The sequence below is a fragment of the Emydura macquarii genome, unplaced genomic scaffold (assembly GCF_026122565.2).
Source record: "Emydura macquarii macquarii isolate MOO-44397 ecotype Brisbane River unplaced genomic scaffold, CSIRO-AGI_Emac_v2 contig_2768, whole genome shotgun sequence".
Taxonomy (NCBI): Eukaryota; Metazoa; Chordata; order Testudines; family Chelidae; genus Emydura; species Emydura macquarii.
This window is the reverse complement of record NW_027132905.1, coordinates 46,723,645-46,745,420: the sequence shown is the minus strand read 5'-3', so window position 1 is coordinate 46,745,420 and position 21,776 is coordinate 46,723,645. Positions and strand designations below refer to the sequence as shown.

General features: G+C 56.9%; 1 protein-coding gene across 5 annotated transcripts in view; it reads right to left on the bottom strand.

The window, feature by feature from the left end:
• Positions 1 to 21,776, bottom strand: part of DISP3 (dispatched RND transporter family member 3) — a 58,965-nt gene that overhangs the window by 11,456 nt on the left and 25,733 nt on the right. For all 5 annotated transcript variants that reach the window (XM_067567421.1, XM_067567422.1, XM_067567424.1 and 2 more), the window contains 11 exons: positions 14,421 to 15,369; positions 11,801 to 12,020; positions 9,492 to 9,628; positions 8,523 to 8,657; positions 8,080 to 8,240; positions 7,050 to 7,189; positions 5,344 to 5,489; positions 2,392 to 2,553; positions 1,708 to 1,869; positions 645 to 767; positions 70 to 206 (listed from right to left, as the gene is read on the bottom strand). In XM_067567421.1, coding sequence (XP_067423522.1) covers positions 70 to 206; positions 645 to 767; positions 1,708 to 1,869; positions 2,392 to 2,553; positions 5,344 to 5,489; positions 7,050 to 7,189; positions 8,080 to 8,240; positions 8,523 to 8,657; positions 9,492 to 9,628; positions 11,801 to 12,020; positions 14,421 to 15,360 — 2,463 coding nt within the window. In that variant the 5' untranslated portion in view covers positions 15,361 to 15,369. Of the gene's footprint in view, positions 1 to 69; positions 207 to 644; positions 768 to 1,707; positions 1,870 to 2,391; positions 2,554 to 5,343; positions 5,490 to 7,049; positions 7,190 to 8,079; positions 8,241 to 8,522; positions 8,658 to 9,491; positions 9,629 to 11,800; positions 12,021 to 14,420; positions 15,370 to 21,776 lie in introns of those variants that run through there.

Below are 21,776 nucleotides of genomic sequence, written 5' to 3'. Positions count from 1 at the left end.
AGGCTCTGCAGATGCAAGCTCCTCACTGGTGCACGCTGTAGAAGGGTCTGATGCACCCGCTTAACTCACCTGAAACGAGGGCACCTCCCCATCTCCCGGGGACACCATCTGCCACGGGGCAGGAACGCTGGCATTGAGGGAGAACCTGTAGACGGCAGGCCTGTCCTGGCCTTTGGACTTGGAGACATACACGGTCCCCTGGGGATCTAGAAAACATAACAGTCATCAGGGGGGCGGTGAAAGACATTTATCGGTCGGCTAATGCTACAACCAGGGGAGCTAACGCAGAGGGCATCCAATCTGGCCTCTCCCCAGCACTAGCTGAATACAACCCTCTGCCTCGTGACAGCACTTTTCCAATGTGCTTTAGGAACATGGGGCCAGGTCCCGAGCTGGTGCATGGTATGCTGACCCCTCTGGGGCTATGAACCTTGGGATCTGCCCGCTATTTCATCCTCCAACCTCTCGGGGTGCGGGTTGAGGAAACTGGCAGGTTCAATGACCCGCCCAGAACCTGGCAGCAAGTTGGTGGCAAAGATGGGACTGGGACTCAGCTGGGCACCTGCCCAGCCCTGCCTGAAATCGGCGATAGACGAGAAGGACCGCCAGCCAGTCCCTGGGGGCAGGCGCCTTTGTGCACTCACCCTGCTGCACGGCATCAGCCACGCCCCCTCTGCTCCCCCAAGGCGGCCCTGAGCCCCGTTTCTTCTTCTCCAAGGAGGTTCGGATGTTGCTCTGCAGATTGTGGGGCTTTTCCTGAAACAAACCTGTCCCACAAGGTTAGTCAGGGAGGAAAAGGAGAATGGCTCTGTCAGAGCTCGGCATGCCTCTGCACCCTCCTGGGCAGCGAACACACCAGGAGGGGTCAGCTCAGCCCCAACCCAGCCCGGGTGGAACAGGGGCACTGCCCCCCAGCTGACCGGGGCTGGGTACCCTGGGGGGGGGGGGGTAGGACGGAGGAGGTGGTGGCCAGCTGTCACAGCAACTTGGGTGGAAATGAAGAGAGGGTTTGGCTTAACCTTGATCTCAACCCCCAGCTGCGGTGGGGCTGCCCTGGAGTTCCCACGGTGAGGCTCCCAGCTGGATCCTTACTGAAGTGGCTGTTTCTCGCTCCCAAAGAGACTGTCCCAAGCACTTACATTTGTGTTTGCCCTCTCCAGCCCCGGGAGCTGCCCAGGCTGCCATCCCTGCCCTGCCCTTCATGGGAGTCTTGAAGACAAAGAACTTCAGAGCACGGGCCTTTGCCTGCTGCCCACTAATACACACGGACTCGGTGACAAAACTCACCTTCCTGGGAACCAGGCGAGTCCAGGGGCGACCCCAGCTGTCCACAAAGAGGCAGTTCTTGCTCCCAAGCGTGGGGCAAAAACCCATCCTCATGGCAGGAAAGGAACATTTGCTCCCTAATCTATGGACTTTTTCCCTCCCATGCTTCTGAGCTGGGATCACCAGAGAGCAGGAAAAGGTCCAATGCTGCAGGAATCTCTCGCCCGCCTGAATTCTCTTGGGCGTCTCCAGCGGGCGCAGTGCAGAGGGGCCAGGGGGAGAGAGTGCAGCCAAAGAGGCTCAGAAGAAGGCAAGAGAAGTTAATACCGAGAGGAGTCCGGGCTTCCAACGGGTGCTCCAATGCCCTGCAGCTATTCACCCCACACCGGCCGTGCCGGAGCAGCAAAGGGCTGCCCCCAGCAGACCCTTAGGAACTCTCACCTGAGCAGGTGACGCAGGAGATGCCCTCGGCGCTCAGGTTGTACTTGAGGTCCAGTAGCACCTGGATGTTGGTGTCCGGCCGGAACAAGAGAGGAGCACGGCTAGCTGGGCGGAGGCGGCTAGCGAAGAACATGGACAGGATCAGGACCGTGACAAAGAGCCCTGCAACGAGAGGCGCAGCCAGCGTGTGGGACGCCGCACACACAGATCTCTCACCCGCACAGCGGCCTCAGACAGGCACCTCAGGCAGAAGGGTGCCAGAGGATTCCCCAGGCTAGCAGGGAAGCCCAGCTCCATGGGGAGGGAATGCCATCCACAACGGCACCGTCTCTTCCCTAAACGCAACGTGGCTGGCAAACCCCCGCGGGGAGTGCTGTGCCGGCTGGGAAAGGCCACGCACAGATCTCTGCAGACGGCAGAGAAGGAGCAGGGTCTCAGGACACATCGTCGTTCCCCTAGGGGAACAGGAGGTGGGGAGATCTATTTCTCTTGTGCTGCTGCTAAGTCCAACCATTCACACACGTCCATAGGGGCAGGGGTAGCGATGCTGTGTCCAGCCTCAGCCTCCCCTCCCCATTAATCCAGGCTGAGGAATTCTGGAAGCGCTGCTTAATCCGCTCAGGCTTCTGAATGAGAGTCTGTGGGACGCATCCCACGGACGGGCGTCCCGCTGGCCATCCTTACCCACAATCACCCATCGGCTCTTCACCGCAGACCACAGCACCCAGTGCTGCAGCAGCTCCTGCAGATGGGCGATCAAGTGACCCCGGCTGACCTTCTCGGCCGGGAGCGGCAAGTTCTCAGGCAGCACAGACACCAAGGGCACATCCCCCATCTCCAGAGCAACTAGGGGAGAAAGAGACCAAAGGCAGGCTCAGTGCTTGGCTCTGCCCCAAAGCCCCTCACGGGGGCCCAGAGCCAGGATCCAAAGGAGAATGAGAAAGGCAAGTTCTCCTGGAGCCCAGAGTAGCGAGGCAGATGGACAGACGAAGGGACACTCCCAGAACTTCAGTCAGCCCTGCACCCTCGAGTGCATCGAGCCCACTGCCCTGGCTGTAGCAGGAGCCACAGCTGAGCAAGGCAGAGACTTAAAGTTCCTCTTGCAAGTTGATGTATACGCCCAGCAAGCCTCTACCCACTGCTATCATCTGTATTCTGATAGCAGTTACAGGCTCCAATGTGCTAGGTGCGGTACAAACTAACAATCTAAGCTGACAGAGGGTGGGAGGGAAACAGGTGCGGGGAGGTGAAGTGGCTGCCCAAGAGCACACAGCAGGTCAATGGCAGGAAAAGAAGCCCTCTTCCCAAGTCCTTGCCCTATTCACTACGGTACGTAGTGGACTGCTAAGGAGAGCAGCCGACAGGCCTCCAAGAGGGTTGGTTTGGAGAAAAACCCAACAGCTGGGCTTCTGATCTGAACCATCCAAACCCTGGGAGTCTGCAGAGCCAGGCTGGAGGTTTCAAGATCTCTGATCTGGCTTGGGATGCCCTGACAACAGCCGGTCTCTCTTGGTGTTTAGCACTTCCATGGTTATTACCAGTCGGAACCAAGAGCGAGGGAATAAATGTTACATTACATTGTTTTTTTAATAGATTTGGCATCAGTGTAGGTCCTGGGTGAAGGTTTGGGCGAGTTCTTAAATCCTAATAAATAACTCAGCAGGGCTATAGGATCTCAGAGCCCTTTAACAGCAACGTTTCAATTGGGCCCCGCAGCACCCTCGTGAGATAGGGAAGTATCATTATCCCCTTTTTACAGATGGGAAAACTGTGGCACAAAGAGGGGCAGCAACTTGCCCAGGGTCACACATTTAAATCAGAGGCAAACTGGGAACAGAGCCCAGCTGTCCTGAGCCCTGATCGTATGCTTTAGGCACAAGCTCATTTCTTCCCTGCTTTGGTTTGAACTCTGCCATCGATACAGCATGGATCCAGACACAACCTGACCCTTTGCTTGACCCTGTATGTCCGGTGCACCGGGGAACTTACCAACCTAGGTCTCCCTGTAATGGGATCATCCCACTGAGACCCATGGCCTCAAACGACCACATGGGAAATAAGAGAGTCCCCATCCTGCAAAGTACTGACACCCTCCACTCCCACAGCCTTTGCTGGGATGTGGGGGCGCTCAGCCCTTGACAGATCCAACTCTACACAAAGCAAAGCAATCTGTGATCCAGAATGCTGGGGTTCAGTAGGAACCCCCGCCCCACAAAAAGAAACAAAAGCCACATCACACCACACTCCCTAACACTTTAAAAGGAAACCACCACCCTCCCCCCCCCCATCCCCAGTATAACCTGGTCCCCCGTGCCCTCGCCCCCCAGGGCTTTCCTGGGGCAGCAGACCCTCCACTCTCTTTAAAGTGGCAGGCGAATGGCTGCATCCAATTTCTATCAGACTGCCACGTGCCACCTCTGCGCCCTGGAGCCCATGGAGCATCAGCCTCTCATTTGCAAATGGCAAGACGGAGCTCTCTCGGGTAGGGTCAGAGAGGGCACCGTGCGCCTTCCAGCAGCCCTGGCATGCCACAAGGGGCCTTCACACACAGCCACGGTCTTGCCTCGTTCATGAGCTGCCCGAGGGGCCCTCCAGGAAACGTTCTGTGTAGTATGTTCCAGGGACGTGGAGGACGAGCTATTTCCATAAATTACCATATCCTGTGTGGCGCTGGCGTAGCGAGGAAGCTCAGCACTTGCCGGGCAGCATGTGAAGAGCAGCCTGACCTCTGCTTGTTCTGAGACTGCTCAATTCACCATCACGGGCCTGGTGGGGACATTCCCAGGTGGAGCAGGGTTAAACCTGCCCTAAGGAGCCGGCGGCACCATATCTCCATCTCCTTTGCTCACCAGGCCAAGTCTGCTGCTATCCCTGAGGGCTTGTGTCTGAGTGGGACTCTCCAGAGCTCAGGGCTGCAGTTTCGGTCAGGCAGTGTCAAGGGCCAGCTTTAAAATCCAAGGATGAGATTTCCAGTGAAATGCCCTGAGCTCCACCAGGGCTAATCGGACGGCCGGGTGATTAAGGCATTGACATGCTATCAGGACTCCTGAGTTCGCTGCTCAGTTCTGAGCTCATGCAAGTCATGGCCCCTCTCAGTGCCTCAGTTTCCCCGTCTGTACAGTAGGGATAATAGTACTGACCTGCCTCACAGGTGGCCGTGAGGCCTAACTCCCTCTGCATATGAAGTGTTCGGAGGGCCTCAGACACAGGGTGCTGTAGAAGGATGAAGTACCCTTGCTCATGTGCTCAACCCTATGTTACGTTAAAGCCCACAGAGGGGACTGGGATTTTAGTTTAATATTGCCTTCCACCTCAGGAGGGTCGTGCTGCTGCCCACGTGCTCTAGGCCAGGTGTTTCCTGGGTCTCTTCATAAGGTAGTTAGTTATTCTGGCCCAACCTGGATCCTAATTGGACCCCTGAGGAACAACAACAACAGTCATGCCTGAAGTAACATCCAGCCAAGGATCTCACGGGCGCTAGTGAATTCAGATTCACAGCAAAGGATCATTAGCTCCAGTTCACAGACAGGGAAACTGAGGCTCAGAGTGGCTCAGAAGGCCAGTGGTGGAGCCCAGGAGAAGCCAAGGCTGCCACACCCTCAGGGGTGCCCCTGGTCCCCGGGATGGAACACCTACCCGGCTCCTCCTCCACACTGAGCAGTGGGATGTCGTCATCAAGGTACGGGAGCGACCCCCGACCTGGCCCAGCTGCACCCTCCGAGGCGAGTAACAGATCATCAGCAATGTGCAAGGTGCTCGTCTTCATGCACTTCTGACTGCAGCTGGAGGAGGAGGGAGGGAGGGAATCAAAATAAGCAGCTCTGGGCTACATACCCTGCCAACAGCTGCTGCCTGGTCTCCTTCCGAGAGCAGGAGAGAGTTGATGGCCTGCTCCAATGACCCGATGTGCACTCAAATCCCAACGTCTTGTGAGCCATTTCCACTGCTAATGAGCCAGGGGTATCAGGAGCTCAGCTGCTGCCAGCTAATCATCAGGCAACTGGGCTAGATGTGCAGGGTAGGGGGGAACCCCAGGACCTGAGTGTGATCTGCCTGGGAGCATCTGCTCTTCATCACCCCGCTAAGGAATTATACCAGGCCAGCGGCTGTGCAACAGCGGGGGGGAGGAGAGCAGAGATGCTGACTTTCACACAGATACCAAACTGCATCCCAGGGGCGGGGCTGTCCATCCGCAGGGCCTGTGTACATACAGCTTGCAGATTAGATCCTGGGACAAGATCTTTTCAGGTTTAAGTCAGGGAAACTCCATGGAAGTAGTCAATAGGACTGCACCCACAGGTGCCAGCAGAGAATTTAGTATAAATCTGGAGTCACTCCACAGCAGCTGCCCAGGGCCTCCACCAGCAGAAACGAGACCCAAACCCGGCCCTTGACTCCCGGCCTTATCCCAAAAGTAAAGAATAAACCTCCCCCCTCCTGGCCAGGGCTGAATCCTGCTGGCCAGAGAGTTTTGAGGCCAGAGTCCATCCCCTCCACTGCCCTGGGGGAGGAGCAGCTCAGCGCATGCATCACGCTCATCACCAGCATCTCGCACGAGGCTTCGGTGCATCCCCGAGTGAGACGAAGGGTTGCCACCAGCCATTGTGTGCACACGGCAACTGGCAAAGCCCCAGTGCAGGACACGGGAAAGAGGATGGGACCCTCCAAGCGACCCCTCAAGCCCAGCACTCCCTATGGCCACCTGGGACAGGCCAGAGAGAGCCAGGGAAAACCGGACGTCATTTTCAAAGGGGAAACATCCCCGGTGGGAGGGAACAGCAGAGAGACGCTTCTCCCCACAGCCTCCTCCCCACCAGCGGGGGTCCCCAGTCCCACGGGGATGAAGCGGCCTTCTCTAGTATCCAGAGCGTTTAGAGGCCCATGTGTAAAGCCTGAGCGGGGGGAGTGGGGGTGTTGCTAGGCGACAGGGATGCATGGCGCTCGTCGTGCTGGACAGGCCCTTGTGCCCACACACAACAGCGCTTTGGAAGCGCTGGTGGCAACACCTGTAGCTCAGGTCTGGCGGGGAAGCCTCAAGCTGCTTCCAGGCAGCCAGTTCTGAATTCGATCCCACAAGGCAGTGCCTCGCACAACGCAGTGCACTGCGGGACAGGTGTTTCAGAATCCCCGGGATGCCGTGGTCCAACCCGGCTGCACAAAGCCTGGAGGCACCCATACAGCTCCGCTACGTGGATGCGCTAACCCGTGGCTAGGACGACGGAAACGACCAGCTGCTCCACGGAATCAATGCCCATGCTGTGGTTGCCTTGCCCGGTGTAGGCAGGCTGCTGTGCGAGAGACAGAAAGAGTCCGCACCCTGTCACCCCAACGGGGACTCTCACCTGGCCTGACAGGAGCTCTCCAGGGGGGACACGTAGAGGGTCCAGATTCCAAGAGCAGCCGGCATGGTGAAGAGCACGGCCACCCAGCAGCAGGACACGATCAGTGACATGAAGAGACCAAAGTCGTGCACGGCTGGGATCTGCAGAGAGAATTCTCAGCTAGGACGGGGGGCGGCTCAGAGACGCTCTAGCAGGGAGACCTGGCCCAGAAGCCATGGAGCCAGCTGCCCCTGGTGAAAGCGGAGAGCTCAGCTAACATCCGCCTGGGGCTCAGCCGCTCCATTGCATCTGATCGTTGCAGACACTGCCCATGTGCTCGGGGCGCTCACGGAGCAGGTGACTATTGCATTGCTAACAGGCCAGGGGAAGCTCTCCAAGGGAGGAGCGTGTGTCTGTCTCCGGGCACATGCTGGAGAGGGGGAGAAGGGAGCTCGCCCCAGTGGCTCAGGGGAAGACCTCACCCTATTCCCTCCTTGGGCTTGGTGAGCATAGGGCTAGCAGAGACAGCAGCCCCAGCGTGCCCAAAGTGGAGACATATGCTGGGATTCCTCCCTCTGCAGGTCAGACACCAGGGCTCCCCCGTGTCGCTGATAAGACTGGAGTCGGTTTGTGGAGGGACCCCGTGATCCTTGGCTTCCCACCAAGCCTCTTCCCAGATGGAACTGGGTGACAGACCAGAAAAGCCGGGCATAGCTGGTAATGTCAGCAACGTGCCCCTTTTGCTTCCCAGGCCCAGCACACCGCATGCGCCACACGCCACGGGAGCAGGAGTCCCCTGCACATCACCTGAGCTCCGGCCCCCTACAAAGCTGCATGGCCCAGCACACCAGGAGAGCTGCCTTTGCCACCGGCTAAACACAGAACTGGCCTCTAGCGAGGCAGTCTCAAGAGGGGGAGAGAACACAAGGATGAGCGTGAGAGTTCGGCCACCCGTGGTTACTCTCTGGTAGGCAGGGGAACCGACGTAAGGCTCAGGTGATGCCACGGGCGGCCGTGACATCAGGGTGGCCGTTGCAAAGCCCTGGCGCACCTGCGAGAAGATGTTGGCAGCGTAAGCTGCAGCGGTGGTCAAGGAGGTGAAGAAGGTGGCCTTCCCTGCCGTCTGGATGGTGTGGATCATGCGTAGCTGCAGGTCTTTCAGGTGGGTGGCTTGACGATAGGTGTTTATGAAGACAAAGACGTCATCGACGCCTGTGGGGGGACAGGAGGGAGGGTCAGAAAAGCCGCTCGCACTGGGGAGAGATGCCTGGGGCCAGCTGCTGAGCAGGCGTAAGTCATCACAGCTCTGTTGAAGCCAGAGGGGCGAGACAAACTCCCAAGGGCTGAGGACCTGGTCCACCAAAGTCTAACCTCACCAGGGAGTCTGCACCTCCCACCGCCCATCTCCCAACAGGGCAAGGGCAGACCTGTCTGCAGGCTGGAGCGGGTGTGGCCGGCACAGAGGAACGGAAGGAGAAGGCTAGGAAAGCTTACCAATCCCCACGATGACAAAGGCAGCCACGCCATTGAGGATGCCCAGGTACCGGACCCCAAACACCACGTGGTACAGGAACAGCGCCACCAGGCAACTCAGCCCGATGCTGGCAAGGCCGAAGAAAGACAGGAACACTGCGGGAGGAGAGCAACACTAGGAATCTCTGGGCAGGAACTGCACAGGGCGCAATCCCCACTTGCTCTGGAGGGTTGGCCATCTGGCATGCTTCTGCCCTGGGAAGAGCTTTGACCAGGCAGGGAGCATCTCGATCAGGAGGGAGGGATTCCAGTCTGTGCTGGCTGGGACAAAGCACAGTGATGTTTCCAAAGGCCAGTGCAGCGTAAGGCACCGGGACCCTGCTATCCAGAGGCGCTGAGCAGCTCCCCTACGGTGAGCTGCGGGCACTCAGCACCGCTGGGTATTAGATGCGTGGAGTCTCGATTCGGGCACCCAGAGTCAGAGGCTGCTATTGGCCATGTCAGCCTAAGCGCCCTCCAAGTGGTGGGGAGGGTCCAGGACAGGACAATGGAACATGGAGCCTTCCACTTCACACCGGTTCAACTCATCCAGGTCAGTAATGAGAAAGGCCCAAGCTGGATCTCCATTACACTGGGGTAAATCTATACAGGTTCTGCTGAACTTGATGGTGTTATTCCAGATTTACACCCAAGTTAGTGAGAGTAGAAGTTGCTTCTGCATTGGCCACATCCCCATAAGGGAGCCTTTCCACTGCCCTCCCCCACCCCCTTAATTTCTGCCTGGGACACTTTGGGTTGTATCTCTGCAGCCTGGGGGGGGGAGGGTTGTTATGCTACTCTGCCTACCAGCAAGCTAGGGGCAATGCATCCCTGAGCAAGCTGGAGAATCCCCTGCCCAGGGATTGTCCTGGGACCCGGACACCATCAGGCTGCTCACTGCAGACCTTGCTCTGCTTAAGAGAAGGGAGGAAGGGTTTGAATGCAACCTACCCGAGCAAGAGGTGAGGATGTAGACCAAGACTGCTATGCAGCTACTGCTGATGAAGGCCAGCAACATGTCATTGTTGAAGGTCCTCCTCACTTCATAGTCGAACAAATCCGTGCCACCGTACAGCACCTGCACTTTGCTGGGGTGGGGAGGGAGGAGGGAGCGAAGGCACAGAGGAGAATATACAGTGAGCTGTGCCAGAGGATTGAACCACAAGCATCTCCTCCAAAAACAGATGGAGGTCAGCTGGGTGAAGCGCCTGGGAAGCAGCGCAGGGGGGGCGGGCCAGGGTTGCAGGAGGAGAGCAGGCAATAACAAAGAACAGGGCTTGTATTTTTTAAGTTCCTCCAGCACATTGCTGCCAGAGGTGTAATAGAGACCTCACTGCCAGCAAACAGCTCCTGACGCTTCCACAGCCAATCCCATCTGGAATCTTCAATCACTGCTTGTTATATTAAGCACACACGTAATAACGAGCGGATGCAGGCAGTGCCCGGGCCGATCCACTGCTGCTGCTGGAAGCTGGCTCTGAGCAGAGGGAATCCAAGGGAATTCAACAGCCCTGCACCGCAGGAGTGCACCCATAATCCAGCCTTTTGAAGAGCTTATACGCCCCCGCTCCCGTATAACTGCAACACTCCTCCAGCTCCTTGCTGAGAGGGCTTTCCCACCGCGGCTTGAATTTCAGAGCTGACCCCGGACTGGCTGTACTTCACTCGGCTGCTGAAGATCAGAGCCCCTGAGGTCAGGAGTACGGGGATCCGGAAGTTACACCTGACAAGCAGGCGGCCCACTGGAAAGCATTCTTCCAAGCCACTGCCCAGCCAGCCAATTCCTGGGACTGCTCCCCCGGACTGACCAGACGCTTCCCCTCCTACGTCTATTGCAGGTTTCTCCTCCAAGTGCTGGAGCAGCCACAGAACAAAGCCCAAATCCGATCAGCTGGCCCCCAGCATCACAGAGCCCCAGAGGGCAAATCCTGCTCCCTCTGCTGGCTGGCTCTGTTAGCGTCAGTGGCCTACCTCCAGACTGACCCCGGCAGCAAGAGGAGAATCAGGCACTTAAACTGGTGCCTTAAATAAGGCTCACGCACCCCTTTTAAACAGACCAGTACTTCACCAAGGGTCAAAGTCAGACCTGGTGTGAACAGAGACAACTCTGCCGAAGCCAGCGGAATTAGACCAGCGCAGGATGGATGCAAATGAAACTAGTAGCCTGATGTATGTCTACATCTCCACCTGATGGAACCGGGCCCTGCAAGGACAGCCTCATGTAGGGCCAGGTTCTGCAGTCAGCCACGCCTGTGCATATCCCTGGGCACCCCACGGACCCAGGCCCTGTCCCCACACACAAGTTGTCCCTCCGTAACTGCCCTGGAATAACTGAAGCTGCATAGGCGCCCCAGTGTGGATGCAGTTTTAGCAGTGTGAAGATGCTTAACCTGTTGTAGCTACTCCCGTATGGGAAAGGGACGAAGCCGTACTGGTGAGAGGCACCTTTCTGCTGGTTTAACTGCAGCTAGGCTAAGGGCTGTACAGGTATCATTATAGCAGGAAAAACTCATTCATGCCACTGACTGAAATACACCGGTACAAAATCTGTGCCGAGATCAGGCATCTATTGCGGCTACTCCTGATCGACATCCTGGCTGATGAGAGCAGAATCCAACCCTCCGGACTGGAACACCCTTTGTCTGTGGCGGTAATTCTGCCCGGTTCGTCCTGAGGAGCTGCGCAGGAACGGCTGCCCTGGACCCACAAGTCAAACCCCACGCCAACTGAAAAACTGGCGCGGGATTCCAGCACGAGCTCCTTGCACGGTCTCAGATCCGTGGCTGGGGCCACGGGGCATTAAAGGGAAGGGGAACGGTGCGAGCCATTCGCTGTCATGTGTTCCCTCTGCCCACGGCAAGGCATCAGTGCAAGGCTGTTCTGGAGCCCTGCTCTCTCTCCTTCCTCGGAAGTATCCTATGCTGGCCGCTGCCCCAGGCAGGAGACCCCCTAGGCTGGCTGGTGGTCCCAGTTCACCTTGCCAAATCCTGCACTTCTCATTGCAATGCGGAGGAGAGCCACCTACTCAGACGTACCCCGGCAGGGGCTAACAGGAATGCAGCTGCAGAACCTCAGAGCTTTGCCCCCCCAGCTTCAGTGCAAAGAGTAACAGCGGACGGAAGCTGGATTAACCCCTTGTGCACCTAACACGCCAGCTGCTCCTCTAATGTAAGAGGAAGACACACACCCCTCCAGTCCTCTCCCTTCCCCGCTGGCTGGATGCTAAGCCATCCTGGCCACGCACCGTCCCTCTGCCTCACCTCGTCGACTGCTTGGCCAGCATGGCCACGTAGGTGACCACGAAGCTCTGGAACTTGCGGCGCTGCTCGTCCCACCTGTCCTCCACCGAGTAATAGTTGGGCAGGGGGGCTCCGAAAAGGATCTCGCTGCGGAGGAGGGAGCTCTTCATGTTCTCTGCCGACAGCCCCTCATCCACATACCAGTAGAACTCCGGGTGGGTCATGGCCAACTCCAGGGACCCTGTGGGAGAAACCAGCCCAGAGCCTTTTAAGTTGAACTCTGCCGGCTGGGCGGGGCACAAGGAGCAGCCTGACGCTGACAGCCAAGTGTGTTCTCGCCCCCCTCTCATCCAAGAGCAGTCGGCTCAGTGGGATCTCGCCCATCCATCCCTGGCCTCTGCTCGCCCAGCCAGCCCGACCGGAAAAGGAGAGGGACGGACTGATAAGAAGCCTCACGGCCGGCCGTGTCAGCCATTCTGTCTCCACGCAGCTGCTTTGCTCCCCCAGGGCAGCCACGCCGGTATCAGCCACAGCTGCTCTGAACAGGCGGCCTGGAGCTCAGAAACCTGTGGCGCCCTCCACCCCAGGCAGTGTTACCTAGACAGGAGCCTCTCCTCAGATCACCTACGTGCAGTGATGCGTGCAGCACGCCAGCCAATTCCCCCACCACTGGGTGCATCTAGCACCCCCTCATCTGCACTGACACCCGCCTGCTTCCCTCCCCGCGGCTGGGAAGCCCATGAGAGTGAGATGGAGCTAAACATTTCAAGGGGGAGATGGGGGGGCCTTTAGGAAATCCTGCCGCTGCTGCAGCCCACTGGCTCTGCAGCCCGACGGGATCAGGATGGGATAACCGGGAGTCCCGGCCTTTATGGTGGGATGGGCGCACTTGCAAAAGTGGGACCCTATGCAGCATCGTATATTGTGTAGGCCAAAGGCCACCACTGATCGTAGGGTTGCCATGGCCAATAAAGTGTGCAGAGCCTGCTCCACCCTACTCAGGTGAGAGGCTGGGATTTCCATGCCTGCTGAAGAACACAATCCTACAGAAAAGGAGAGTACGTTTCTTCCAGGGCACTGCACAGAACAGTCACGGATCCCTGAATTCCAGGTTGCAAAGGGTCCACAAGGCAGGGTCCAGCAGCAAGGACCCAGGGCTTAATCTGGAGCTGGTACCAGGCAGCAGAGCTGCTGCTTGCGATGGAGCAGATGGAGTTAATCACTTGCCGGCTCCCTGTACACTGGATGGCTTTCAATCCGCAGCATATGTCTAGGAGACGGACAGATGGAAGCTGCTTCCCACAACCCCATCCCTCCCACGGACTAGCAATGATTCACCTGCAGCTAAGCTGAAACCCTCCCCTGCTGGAGGGTGGCATTAGCGTTGCAGTGCTGCAGAGAGGAGTCGGTGCTCGTCTGCTGGCCCCCCCAAGCACTTGCCTCCCGCAGCCAGCAGACCTATTTCTTCAGCTCCAGCTGCACTGAGATCATCTGTGCCACCTCCCCGGGATCTGCCCCAGTCCTGACAACCCCCTTGCCCAGACACAATAAACCCAGCTACCAACGCTTAGCCAAGGAGAGAAATCACTGCAGAGGTCAAGACGTCCGACCCACTCCCATTGGTCCGTTTCATCTCCTGGCTGGCTCCAGCCCGACAGACCGGCGACGTCCACACTCCAAGCCAGGAGTGCGACCGCAGCTTGTGTAGACCTCCTCTCCCCAAGCTAGCATGCTGCAAACAGCACAGCAGCAGCGAGCGGAGGCAGAGGCTAGCCGGCCCGAGTGCAGACCTACGGGCTCCAGGCGGCTCTGTACTCAGCCCTGCCGCCTGCAGCTCTGTGCTCTTGCAGCTACGCTAGCATTTGTAGCATGCTAGCTCGATGAGAGCTAGTGCACGCAGGTCTGCGTGGGCTGGGAATCACCTCACCAGCTCCAAGTGTAGACAGAGCCATAGACAGGAGGCCGTCCGGGGCAGACTGTCTGTACAGGGCCTAGCGCAATGGGGCCCTGATCCCTGACTGGGATTCCTAGGCACTACGATATTCACTGGCAGCAGGTCCAGGGCCCATTGTCTGACGTGGGGATCGGGCGGATGGCAGGGAGGAGAAAGGGCCTGATCCCCCTTGTGCTGGCATTGACATCAGTCGGTGCAATTAAAGCAGAACGACACCCGCTTTGCACGGGTGTACGTGGCAATCCAAGGGGCAGGGCGGCAGAGGGGCACGCCAACAGGGTGTCAGAGGACTCAGAGCCAGGGTCCTTGCCCAGCAGCACAGGCCTTCTGCCTCGTCCCCATCTCAGCGGCATGAAGACTGGTACCAAGCCTTGAAACAGGGACCCCGGGCCAAATTCAGTGTTGGTTTCGCTGATCCAGTAACGAACCCAGCTTTACGCTGACACCTGGCCAGGGTGGGAAAACCCACGGGTCATGACCACCCAGACTGGATGGAAAGGCAGAGGGGGAGCCCCGTGCACTAGAACCCTGAACTTCTCATTCCCCGGACAGGCCGGGCTTCCCCGGGGCAGGTGGAGATCATCACTCCCGCATCTATTCTAGCCGGGCCCACCACGTGCGAGGTGCTGCCCAAGCACAGACCTGGGGCACGTGCCAGTGCAAGTCCACCCAACTCACGGGGCTCACCTCGGATGTCGGCCAGGTCTTGCCCCATGCCATCGTAGTAAATCTTCCCCCCCCTTTCTGTGGGGAAGAAATAGGTCAGGAGGGAGCTGGGAGGGGAACAATAGGAGTAGGACCCTAGAGGAAGATCCTTCAGGACCTCGTGAGGCTTCCAGCAGAACTCTCGGAAGCGGGGGTGATCCATGATCTTCCGCTCAATCTCATGGATGGTGAGCAGACGCTCGGAGGTGAAGATGTTGTTCTCGGCGTCCCCTCGGGCCAGGAAAATGAGTTCGATGCGCCAGTGGGCGTGGGTCTGGGTGTTGGCGCTCACGTAGGTGCTGGAGTAGTCCCAGTGCGGAGCGCCCCGGGCAAGGCGGGAGGTTTGGTTCACCGGGATCCACCGGGCATCAAGTCCAGCAGGACTGGTCCTCCCTCCGCCCCCAGGCGGCGCCGCACTGCGCTTTAGCCTGGCCGCCCCGCCCAGCTGAGAGGCATTGGGGTGGAACTGCTGCAGCTGCTCGAAGATCAGCCTCTGCAAGGTCTCCGAGGTGAAATCGGCCAGGTCCCGGCGGTTCCGGCCCCACGAGCCGAACTGGGACTTGAGGGCCAGGGTGAGCGCATCGAAGCGCTGCGAGGACTCGTGGTTCCTGATCTCAAAGGCGTTGTAGGAGATGTCGATGTCCAGGGCAGGGTAGTGGAGGAACATGACGATGGCCAGGGTGGCAGGGATGGCGCAGCCCAGGAAGAGGATAACACCGGCGCAGCACGGGTTGGTGAAGACCCAGCCGAGCACTTTCCAAAAGCTGGAAGCCGGCAGCATCTCTGGCAGCGGCCTGGGGTTCCACTGGCATTTGCCACACAGCTGGGGACCCGTGCGCCTCTTCCAGGGGCCGAAGGCAACCTCCTCCTCTTCCTCATCAAGCCAAGCATCTTGCAACAAGGGGTCATCCTCGGTGTCCATGTCCAACGCCTGCACCAAAGGAGGAGAGAAACAGGTGTCAGCAGCGCACCTACGAGGGTGAGAGAAAGCGAAAGGCTGCGCCCAGTACCACAAAGGGGCTGGAGGCGGCAGAGGAGTTGTCCCTCCGCAGCAGAGACAGACAGACAGCCCAACAGCCCAGTGCAAGAGTCACAGCAACAATTGCTGGGCCTAGGCATGCCAGGGCTGGGGGGAGGGATGGCGTCCCAGTCCCAGCCCACTCAGGCAGCAGAGAGCCTCTCTGTTTTGATGCCCCTATACCCTGCCACTCCATGGATACCGCAGCGCCAACCCCTGCGTCACTGCTAAGCTCCCATAGCAACCAAATGCTGGGACCCGGCCCGGCTCCACCTGCACCAGGTGCCAGGCGCTTCAGATGCAGGAATCGAAAGCAGCCCAGCAACTTCCAGCACTGTGTCAGAGGGGCCCTGCGTGACGCCAGTGGCCATCGGTCACAGACTGGAGGGAATCCTCTGGGCACACAGCTCAGTTCCCGCCTGGACTGCGGCTGCAGGGCCATTTAATTTCACTGACCTGCCCTTCATACTCAGGAATAATTTATGCCTTCAGATGAAAACTGCCAAGGATTCCTCCCATTAAGGCTGAGAGTATATTTCCCCCCAGGTATTTATAGCCTTGTTATGTATCTTCCCCGACAGAGAGTGAGCACACACAGTGGAATTCACCCTGCTCCTTTGTCTCAGTCAGCAAACCTTGCCGGCGCGGGGAATGGGCAGCCGGGCAGGAATCTCCCCTGCAATACGTGAAAAGTGCTTCTAACTTCCAGGAGACAATTGCAACAACATGGTCCCCGAGGGCAAAAGCTTCAGGCTTGTTTACCAGGTGTTACACCCACACTTTGGCTTAGAACGGCCCAGCCTTGGGCGTCCCCCCCGGCCTTATCCATGGGAATCAGTCGCCAGGGTTTACTGCATGAACTCGTATCCCTGGATATGGAACAACCAGAAACTATAAGCAACACCATTGGGGGAAGATAGGGGGCAGGAGGGAGAGAGGGGCAAAGGGATGCAAGAGCGTTTGGAAAGGTCCTGGAGATGTCAGAGAGGGAGTGGATCTGGGTGCAGGATCAGCTAAGGGGTTATTCAATATTCACTGGCACATTCCTAAACAGGCAGAGCACACTTTAAAGTTTCACGGAAAACATCTGTGCGTCACCACGAGGAGTTGAGGCCATGGGGCAAAGCCAAAAACACATTAACAACGCAGAGCAGTGAGGCTAGTGTTGCTCACATGATCAATTTCAAGTCATGCCCCACCCACCCTGTATTTGTGTCACACACACACGCACACACTACATGTGCTGGAGATCTTTGGTCCAAACCTGCTGATGACCCATGCAGAGACGATGCTAAATACATGCAATTATCTATCATGCCATTCCTCTGACCTCCCTTCCCACTGCCCAGACACCTCACATGGGTCCCTACTTCCCTCCCAGCGGATGGGAGTACTGCAGGACCCCGCCCAGGGCATGTAGAGAATTTAAAAAAAAATAATCTTAGCAAGAAAGCGAGATAAAGAGCTATAATCATTCTGCATTTATTGAGCTTCTGAGGAGAGGAGGGAAAAGCCAGGAATCCTAAACAGAGGTGCCTGTGCATGACAAGAAAAGGAAGCGGGAAGACAGACAGAGACAGAAACGGAGATGGTAACAGTGCAGGAGAAAAAAAATAATCACACCCTCTTATTTTTGACCAAAGCCCAGTAAGCTGTAGACATGGCCTCAGATTACACTACACTGTTTGGTCGACTCACGTTACTTCAGTGTACAGCCCCAAACTGTAGTCGATTGTTCAGGAGCGCGCACACTTGGCTGCTGGCATTGGTGTTGTGTGTACCCACCACAAGTGACTCTGTCAACAGAAAAAACCATGCACCATGGGGAGGTTATCCAGCGTGTCCCAGGGACATTTTCGCAGTGCTTTGTGAGACGCCCACAATTCAGCCAGGGATTTCTAGGAACTGGAGGTCAAGTATGCACAATGTCACTTTTTACATCCCATGATGGGGGGCACTGTGGGACAGCGGCTGGAGGACTGTTAGGGTCGACACAGGTAATGCAGCGTCTACACTTGCACTACATTGCTGGAAGTAGGCTGACTGTGCCTCTGTCATTGGGAGAGGTGGTGGCATTGCATCACTGGAACAGGCTGCTGACGTCAGCAGGAAAGAAATGTAGGCATAGACACATGCCCTGCCCAACGAGGTGGAGAGAAATCGACTTAGGCTGACCTAACTTTGTAGTGCAGATCAGGCCTGAGGCAGGATATCAGAGATCAAGTTCCCCACCCTACCCGTTGCTGCTAGCCCAACCGGGGCTGGGAAACGGCTTATAACGGGGGAGCTACGTTGTATCACGGTCTAGTGACACCGCCTCTTGCCAGACGTTTGGGGCCAGAGTCTGATCCCTCTTAGTGTAAATCCAGAGTAACTCCACTAACGCCAGTGGAGTTCCTGCTCCAGGATGATACACACCTGTATAAATGAGATCAGAGTCTGGCCCCAGGGTGGGATCCCAAGAGAGCTGCCACCAGGAAGTGGATTGGAGGGGAGGGGAAAGGGCAAGAAGGGGAAATCGTCAGGGCCTAACTTCTACTCCCAAGGAAAAGGAAGTACCTGGAGGAGAGAACAGGGCTGTTCTGTTGGACAATTCCTGCTCCTCGCTGCATGTGGAGGGGCCAGCACACAGGAGCATTTTCCCCTCGCTCATCTCCGCACCTCCTCCTCTGCTCTGAACTCCCTTCAAAGGAGAGTTCAGCACACTCTGTGTCAGCCCTGGAAGCTGGCTCTCCTCACAGCTCCTCCTCACCTCGGTCAGGATGAAAGCTGATCTAACCCAAGACGCTGAACGGAGGGGACAGGGAGCGTCCCTCCAAGAGCAGATAAACCCTGGAACAAGCCCTGAGCTGAGAGAACTCTGCTCTATTACCGCTCAGGGGCAAGTCTGCCTGCCTTCTACTGGCTGCGGTGCTGTCTAGGGACTCCCGGGCTGAGATATGGCCATGCTACCTTTCCTTTAGCATCAGCATCAAGATAGCGGGTCGGATTTCACAGCCCTAGTCAAAGCTCCCTCCAGCGGGGACTTTGCCCGCATTGGGATTGCGGGATCAGAGGACAAGGCCAGCACGACGGCAGCTGCCCTGCAGTGAAATGGCTCGCTTCCTCCCCCAGCCATGCCCGACCCTCCCTCCCCAGCCACGGATCCCGCGCCAGCCGAGCAGTCGCTCAATCCAGAGAGAGCCACTTGCTGTCTGCAGTGACGCTGCTGCTGAAGCGCACCCACGTCTCCTAAAGAGCCTGCCAACTCCCCGAGGTGGCGCAGGAGTGGGATGGCGGCTCCGGGACCTAAGCAGCACTGGGCACAGTCAATGCGGCCCACTGGCAGCTCGCCGTGTGAGAGTGTTGGGGGGGGAAGGATGAAGAGGCACCAGGCAAACATGCCCAGACTAGGTCCACATCTTTGGGGGAGACGAGACACTGACACAGCCCACCCCTTGTGGCACCAAAATGGCAGAGCGGGGCGTCTCAGGGGGATTCTCTCTGCCATGTCTGTGCCCCCAGCTAAGCTGGCACCAGCAGGGATCTTCTTGTAAGGGCTACACTAGAGAGGGAACAAACTGGTGGTGTTTGGACACTGGGCTTGGGTTAGAGGCCACACCAGGGCTAGGGTTAGGTTAGGCTTCAATGGACGTGGGATCTCCTACATTGTCACTCCCCCTTCCAGCTTTGGAACAGTCCTGGACCCCAAAGGGTGGATGAACCCCCTGAAATCAGGGGAGGCAGCTCCAGCTTGTCCTGGAAGATGCAGGGGGAACGTGGAGATGTGGAAAAACAAGTTGACTCCAAAAGCACTAGAGAAACGCACAGACGGCAAACATCTCTAGCCCTCCCCACGGTACCCGCTCCACTCTTGACAAGGTAGCCACCGCGTCCTGCGTAGCTTGCTCCGCTGCATTAGACTGCCAGCTGTCAGTCAGGGAGCAGTCCTTTCTGTAACAGCGCAGTCCAGACACTTGCTTCCCGGCTGCATGTGGAAGGCAAGTGCTGCAGCTGCAGGGATGTGGCGAGCTCCGGTGTCTTTGACCAACTTACACCATCCTGATTCTCCAGTGATTTTTACACCAGCAATGGCTGAGTGCAGGGAGAAGCTCCTTTGTGCAAGGGGAGGAATCAGAGTTGGGGGCCTGGCAGCCACACACACGTCCCCTTTTCTATGAGGGGCAAAGGAATCCCTGAAAACTGAAATGGTCCTGCCACTGCCACTTAGCACCAGGACATGAAGGATCACAGCTGCTGCCTGCAAAAACAGGCACAAGCCGTGCAAAACACTAGTTCAATTTGCAAAAGATGAAGGGCCCTCTAGAAATGCTCGTTCCTATGGCACAGCCACTGCACCGTGCCGCCCCAGTCTGCCAGGGAATGAGCCCTGCACCGCACCCAACAGCCCCTGCTAAACTCGCTCTATCCCTCCTCACACCCACAGCCCACCCTGCCCAGTCCTCCTCTGCGGCGGCCGCTCACTATATTCCCACGCAAATGCACACAGGGCGAGCGGTTAGTTTTGCAGACAAAGAGGCACAACGACAAGAGAAGCCAAGACACCATTGCACTGGGCCCCATTCTCTCCTGCCCTGCCTCAGGGTCTCGTCCCCTGCACCTGGGCAGAGTCACACCCCCGCAGCATGGCTGTATGTGACAACACAAGGGGCAGGGCCAGGCAGAACCAGGCCCACAGGTTGCTTGGGACCCGAATCCACCCGGACTGTAAAGCCCACACCCCACCGTTTTACCCAGGAGCAGTCAATCTGGCGTCTTGTTGCCATTTACCAGGGTGACTAATGAATTAGTCATTTAAGGGGCTGCAGAGTTGGGAAGAACTAATGTCTGAGTAATTATCCCTATAGCTCTGTAAGCATACCCAACATCCAGCAAGGAGGAGGAGGTTGGGCCAAATTTTGGTGCCACTAGAATCAGCCAGAGATTTACCAGTCACTTGAGCGGGCAGAATCTGCCCTACAGCTTGTGTAGCCCCGAAAAGATCTGTAAGCACAGTTATTAATTCACACCCAAGCCCAGCAACGCCTCCATGCAGCTTCTGCATGACAAAGGAGGATTTTGATTTAGTAAACTCCGGAATACAAAGCAAGCCATCACCAAGTCAGAGAGAGGTGGTGACAGACAAGGAAACTAATTAACCTGACCTGACTAATTAAGGCCGACTTTCCGATTAAATAAATCCTTGCCAGTGTTCCATTTCAATTACTCGGTTGTTCCTTTTGTAGGAAAAAGGGAACCGTGCGCACCAGTGAGACAAAAAGAAATGGAGACAGAGAAAAAGGCTAGAAGTGGGCGGGAAAGACAATTTCTGTAATATGAGAGATCCCGATCAACAAAATAATTAAACTTCACATTCCCTGCTCCCCCTGGACAAAGCTTCCAGAGTACAGCTAACAGTTCTGAGGTTGAATTTGTATTCTTGAAACTTCAGAGTTGCTACTGGAGGCAGCTTTCAGCTTCTTCGTCATCTAAATAAAGTCTCTACAGGGGGAGAAGGGGGGGTTGCGCCTTCTCACACAGCTTGCAAAATCATTTGATCAGCTTCCAGCTCAGATGAGTAGCCGCATCTCCAGGCTTAATGGCCAGCACAACCCTGCACTGAGGTGGTCCAGGGTCTTCACTGGTCTCCACGGCAACATGGCCGTGGCTTGATGAATTCATTAAGCCTCACGCTGCCCTGTGAGGTAGGGCGGTGTCACCCTCATTTCATGACTGGGGAAAAACGAGGCACGCAGAGGTTAAGGCCACATTTTGAGCATCCCTAACAGGAGACACCAAGAGTCAGATTTTCAGAAGTGCTGAGATCCCCTTGGCGTTGTGGAGATTGGCACAGGTGTAAGCCAGGCACCCAGAAAAACTTGAAGCCCACAAAATATTTTTTTAAATGGTGGCCTAAGTTGGCCGGAGCCTGTGGTTGAGCTGGAAATACAAGCTGGGGTCCCAGCTCAGCGAGACTTGCCCCATTGACGTTAATGGGGATAAGCATATGCCTGACTTTAAGCATGCGAGTAAGTATGTTGCTGCTGAATCAGGTCCCAGGTCTCCTGTCTTCAAGCTCTGTACCGGTGCCACCCATGCCCCCTTCCCCTCCCCCCATGTTGCAAGCCATACAGATTCTCTTCTCTTCTCCTGCATTATGCAGATCAGTGACAAGGTGTTAATTGATTTTCCTTCTGGGCTCTTTGTTCCCTTTCCTTTCGCTCCAGATCCTTTGGAAAAGATGCACACAAGCCCCCAGGCACTTTACAGATCAGAACCACATCAAGATGCCCCAGCAGCACACTGGTGTCAGAACAGCAGTGCAATGATGCGAACACGTG